This window comes from Meriones unguiculatus, chromosome 1, assembly GCF_030254825.1.
Source record: "Meriones unguiculatus strain TT.TT164.6M chromosome 1, Bangor_MerUng_6.1, whole genome shotgun sequence".
NCBI lineage: Eukaryota > Metazoa > Chordata > Mammalia > Rodentia > Muridae > Meriones > Meriones unguiculatus.
Genome location: NC_083349.1, coordinates 12,726,319 through 12,732,318, shown reverse-complemented (window position 1 = coordinate 12,732,318; position 6,000 = coordinate 12,726,319). Strand labels below are relative to the sequence as shown.

Below are 6,000 nucleotides of genomic sequence, written 5' to 3'. Positions count from 1 at the left end.
GTCAAGAGTATCAGTGTAAGGATGCTGGGCTTGACCTGGCAGAGAGAGAGGTGGGGAAACTCATCCTTCAGCCAGGTTGGGGGAATGGACCTCCTACCCCTCAAGCTCCAGCCAGCTCTCTGGTGTCACCATTGTGGCCGGCAGTGTTTCATGGTCTATGAGTTTAAAAGTCAAGACAAAACAAAAATTTCCAGGCCAAACAATCAGCCATATTCATGTATATTTGGAATCAGAGAAAGGAGGGGTAGAAACAGACCCAGAGGGCTCTGGAGAGCTCTGTTGCAGGTACCAATTAACTAACTGCGAGATGGAGCTGCACCATTCATCTTCTTGCTGGAATGTCACGAGGCTCTTACAAACAGAAACAGCACAACCCAAAGAACTGGCCCAGCTGAATCATTTGAGAAAATCATATTTTAAAGGAGAAATAGCATATACCTTCTGCTGCACCCGGTGTCACAGCTCAGTAAGACAGCAGGGGAAGGATCACACTAATGCGGCAGTGAAAACGCCCACACATTGTGGCCAATTCAAGATCAAAGCCAGTGAGTCCCTCCTCATTTGGGGACTTTTCTAGCTAAGCACAGACATCGTTTATTTCACTCACTGGTGCAAGTTTGAGGCAGCTTTGTATTTTTCCCCAAAAAACTTAATTTCCTCTGAGCCAGTTAGGAGAAGGGGGATTTCTGAGGACGAGGAGGAAAGCAAACATCCCATGTAAGATACACAGTTTTTTTTAGCACATCAGTCACACTCTACATAGTTTGAGATTAATTCCCAGAGTCCTTTGCACACTTATTCATTGCTTTGCTCTTCGAAATGAAGTTTTTTTCACCCCTGAGCCGACTCCGTTGCGAAAGGACCTTTTCATCGACGTCTTCTCCAAAATTGGCTTTAGGAAAGCTAGTCCTTCGCCCCCCTCCAGCCTGGCTGGGCAGCTGCTCAGTAAGATGAGAAAGTAATCAGGCTTCCCAGGCACCTGGTGATTGAGATGGGGGAAGAGGGAGAGGATTCAGCTTCTGGGTTAAAAGTTTATTTCAACAGCAACGATTTCCGTAATCCTATGGCCATAAAGGCCCCATGTCTCATCTTAACAGGGAAAAACATCATTAAGTATGTTTAAGTATGTGTTGTGTTTCAACACATACTTAAACCAGAGAGCATCTGGGTTACCTCTGGCTTGTCTACTTTTCATTCTGCCATTCGGCATTTACATTGTGTATTCCATGTAACGATCATGTTGTCATTATTTCATAAGGAGTACTTGAAGGCTATGATTAGTCCTGGGAATGCTACTGAAAACTCATGTAGGGGCTAGGGCTGTGGCTCAGTTGGTAGGGTACTGGCTAGCTTACCCAACACCCTTAGTTCAGTCCCTAGAACCATATAAGCTGGGTAGGGTGGCACATACTTGACACATGAGCACTTGGAAGGTGGAAGCAGGGAAATAAGAAACGTGAGGTCATCTTCAGCCACATAGTGAGTTTTAGGCCAACCCCGGGCTACATGACATCCTGTGTCAAAATTTTCTATTCCCCTAAGTATTCATGGACATGCCAGAAAAAAACCTGCTGCTTTATAAGCTAGTTTTAAAAATTAAATAAACTGAAAGAAATTCACCTAGGCAAAACCCACACAGTGTGACCCAACTCTAGGTTTGTTGGAAGTATTGAACGTCCTTCTGTGGCTACCCACCAAGGTTTCCAGAAAGTGGTGCCATTGCACATCCCTGACACCAACGCCTTCTGGCTATGGTCCCAGTCTTCATCATTGCTCAAGGCCTGGATAGCACATCACAATGCTGAGGTGCTCAATGGTGGAAGAAAGGGATCCTGAACCCCAGAGCTCAAACTGAGCCAAAGGAACCTGCTGTCCAGCCCCACTCTGTGCACATGAGGAAGGCATGCATCAGAGCCAAGTCCGTGCTCTGATCACAGCTGGTAAGTCCTGGCAGCAGCCCCGATCCAGGGCTCTGGTGGGAGCTGCTGACACTTGCCAGGCCTCTCTTTTGCATGGGTTCAAAAGAAGACTAACAATTGACAAGGCACTTTGTCCTTGACCAAGCAGAGACCTTGGTAAAGCCACCTCTGAGTGACACACTTTCTGTGTCTCCCATTATTTGATTTATCCTGCAAAGAAAGAGCTGTGTGAAGTCAGCGCTACTGACTTTTGGGCTCTAGATGAGGAAAGCTCATGCTTGCAGATGATGCTATCCCCCAGTGGCTGACTCCAGGCCCTGGTTTCTCAGTCCCAATAGAACAAGAGTTGAAGCATTTTACTTAAAATGAAGAGACATAGCATAAAGCAAAGCTTACACCCTTTGCTATTTGGTGTAGGAGACAAGTTTGCCTTGAGTTACTCTATTTGGGGCTTGGGATGATGCTCATAATGCATCACAATTCCTGGAATTCTGGAATTGTCACACCCTGGCTGGATGCGTGACTGGTCTCCAGTGCTCAGAACACCCAAGAAATCCTTCCCAATAGCCCTGGGGAAAAGAAGATGTATATTCTCTCTCTTTCTCTCTCTCTCTCTTCTTTTCCTTCTGCCCTTCTCTGTCTTTCTATCTTCATCTCTGCCTTTCTCTTTGTCTCTGTGTCTCTGTATCCTTCTGTCTCTCTGTCTCTGTCTCTCTGTGTGTTTATGTGTGTGTTGTGTTTTGTTTTCTGTTTGATCTGGGAATAGTCAAATACGGTTTTATAAATATTGGTTATGGTAAAAAGCCAATCAAAACCTCTGAGTTTAACGCCACTCTGTTTTCCCCTGTGTTAACACAATAAACACTGTCTATTTTAAAAGTCCAGCAGGAGTGACCTATGCATCATTGCAGAAAGGAAACAACCGACTCTTTCCAGAAACATTCACTGTTTCCAGAAACAGTCACCTCTATCACACAAAAGAAAGATGCCAGTTCTGGCCATGAGACCCTTAAGTCATCCCTAAAAAGACTTTAGTGTATGTGGCTGATCTGAAGGTAGCTGGGGCAACCCATCATGAGGATCCCACTGAGCACTTGCCTAGCTGATGGACTTCGATGAAGCTCTGAACAAAATGCTGAAATTTATCTAATTTAATCTAATTTAATCTAATTCCATATGATTAGACTGCATCATCACTCACCCCAAACAGTCAGGTTACCATGAATACCATCCACAGCATTACTGCCTGACGGGGCTGGAACAGGAACAGTATTCTCGTGGGCAAAGATAGAAATATGGGCAACACAGTGAAAGGAGAAACACTGTCTTATGGCCCAAGCAGTCTGTACATACTTCAGAAGAAAGAATTCTTAATTTAAAAACAGCTACTGACAAGTGCCTCTTGTTCAAAAATGCTGTGAGCAAACCTTTAGGGACAAACAATAGAAAGCAATCAGGAAGACACTTGAGAAAATATATCCATTTATGGATTGTGAGTCACCCACTGGATCAATGTTATTCATGTCTTAAAGAACCAATGAGTAAATTAGTGTTGAATGCTTATAGGAGGGGAAGGCAGAAGAGAAGCTATATTAAGCACACAGGAAATAGAAAAATGACAGATGTGAAGATCAATGAGCAGGCCGATTATATAAATAACTAGAATACGGTGCTTGAGGGAGTTGCCACTTGGAATTTCTGTGACCCCTCTTTTAAAACTAGTCCTCAAACCACAGTGAGTGCAGCAATTACACTGTGACAGGTTAACTTTTAGTAAAGAAAAGTTAAAGTTCACAGCATCATCAACAACCAAAGATATTTTAATATTGTAAACATAATGACATAAAGACAAGGGCAGATGACATAGAAGGAATATAAATACACTAAGGGAAGGCAATTATGTTTTTTTAATGTCTTGAGCAGCTCTGGGAATATAGTTCGAACCTCCACCAACACTCTTGAATAAATACAACGAATAAATATTTTAGACAATATTTTATTGGCATCTGACAAGTTGCCTTATATTCCACATGTGGCAAAAAGCCCACAGTTTTGAAAAATTAAGAAATTTTCTGCTTCTGAAAAATGAGCACTGTGGAGCTTTTTTGTACAATTTCAATGCAAAAAATATTTACTATGGTTAAGAGTGGGTGAATGGGGAATAAATAAATTGTCACGGACCAAAATATGCACATTTTCGATTGAAACGGCCATTTCCTCATGCAGTATACAATCCTTCAACAGCTCAAAACAAATCAGTATATTCCAGAATTACCTACGACCACATTTAAGCTTCTGCCTTACTAATCTCATGAATCTGTTTACGCTTACTTATCTCTAAAGGTCTAGAGATAAAATGTACTATTTTTCTGTCACATATTTCTTGAGATTCTTCTGGATTTGGCTATTTCACCATCCTGATCACCTATGACCATCAGAAATAGCAGTGAAGCCCTTACCTTGGAAGAGAGAACCGGATAACACCAAAACGTGTGTACCATGGACAGCGACAGCACTAAGATGAGGTTGAGCTTTAAGGAGCTGCAAAGCAGAAAAGACAGAACCTTGACTGCAATCTCACATAAGCAAATGCAGGTTTAAGAACATACAAAAATTCAATATTTCTCTTGGCAGTGATATGCAGTACTTTACCTAATCATTTTGGATTCTCCGAGATCTGCGCAGATCGGTTTTTTTTCTGCCAAATGCCTCAGGCTTGCTGCCTGATCCTCCTTGGGAGGCCCTTTTATATCAGAAAAGTTCCGAAGTGAAAATGTCATTGAGATCCATCCTGTGTGACTGGTTGGCCTGGCTGCGACCTTTTGTTCTTGCTAAGTAGGAAAAGGACAGTAACATGTAAGCTGTCATAGAGTTGCCAGGGGTTGACTTCATTCAAAGCTTGCCATTAAGAATGCCCTTCAAAGGCTCAGTCCCCCACACGGCTTCCTTGTGACATAGGTGGCCAGGGGCCTGAAAGGAACCGAAAGCACTGTTTTGAGTTTGGAGTTTATAAATGCTTAAGAAGGATGACAGTGTTTCATTGAATGTCAGAAACCAATACAGCTGAAATCACTGAGGGCCCCAAGAGTGACCACACAAATGGTGCAGGAAGATCAGGTCTCAATACCCAATTTTCTTCCTTCAGGACTTCAACTGTCAAAGTAAAACAAATGGCACATCTGTTGTCACTTGTCCCTGAGTCAAGGAATGACACTGAATTTGAAGACACTCTCCAAGTCCTTTGGCCAGAGTTTTGGGTGCCTTTACATTCATCACTTCCTTTCCTCTCCAGGAGACAGAGCCTGTCTCAAAGCCTCACTGCCCCTATACACCAGTGGGCAATAGTGTTAAGAAGTTGATTCAGGACCAGCTGTTTCTGAGGGCCACAATGGCAAAAAGCACCAAAGAAGATGCTGCTGCTACTGCTTCTGAAGTAGTGCCACTGGTCTTCATTATAATCAAAGAACATTGCTTTGTGATGGCTCAGATGCCAAAGGGCTTGCCATGCAAGCAGAACAACCTGAGTTTGGATTCCTAGTAACCACATAAAAACAGGTGCAGTGGTACACATTTGTGATGCCAGTGACAGTGAACTGGAGACAAGCAGAATTGTAGAGTTCACTGGCCAGCCAAGCTAGCTACTGAGCTTCTGGACAATGAAAGACCATGTAGAAAGTAACTGATTAACATCAACCTTGGACTTACACACACACAGTGCATAAATGTGCATGTGTACCCACATATAACACACACACGGCAGGTTTCTGAAGAAAACTCTTACCTCCTCTAAATCCTCACCTTTTGGAGGGCAAAGGTACCCTGAGTCAGGGACATAGCTAATTGTCACAGCTACATCCAAGCCTTTCTTTTGGGAAATGTTCCTCTGTGTGCCTTTCAGGCAGCTGTCAGTCATATAGTCCCAGTCTGACTACCACAAGGACAAGAAAGTGACTCCATTCTTGAGAGAACTCAAATCACAGAACTAGTGCCAAGCTGAAGGCCTGAGGCAGGTAGTCCAAACTCTCTTGCTAAGAGTTCTTTTGAGGACATCATGTAGACACTGGGAGACAAAAAGGGCAGA

At 43.2% G+C, this 6,000-nt stretch overlaps 1 protein-coding gene across 1 annotated transcript; it reads right to left on the bottom strand.

Moving 5' to 3' along the window:
* Positions 1–210: 210 nt before the first annotated feature.
* Nps (neuropeptide S) lies at positions 211–4,744 on the bottom strand. Its single transcript, XM_060389628.1, has 3 exons — positions 4,572–4,744; positions 4,379–4,460; positions 211–979 (listed from the first exon to the last, which is right to left on the bottom strand). The coding sequence occupies exons 1-3, from the start codon at positions 4,697–4,699 to the stop codon at positions 800–802; spliced, it is 390 nt and encodes a 129-aa protein (XP_060245611.1). The 5' UTR covers positions 4,700–4,744; the 3' UTR covers positions 211–799.
* Between the last annotated feature and the right edge of the window lie 1,256 nt (positions 4,745–6,000).

Bases quoted from the DNA above. Each gene is read 5' to 3' on its own strand.
- Nps (XM_060389628.1), bottom strand. From the start codon at position 4,699: ATGACATTTTCACTTCGGAACTTTTCTGATATAAAAGGGCCTCCCAAG. The intron at 4,461-4,571 runs GTAAAGTACTGC...TCTGCTTTGCAG, and splicing joins GGAGAATCCAAAATGATTAG to CTCCTTAAAGCTCAACCTCA. The intron at 980-4,378 runs GTAAGGGCTTCA...CTCAATCACCAG, and splicing joins ATCCGGTTCTCTCTTCCAAG to GTGCCTGGGAAGCCTGATTA.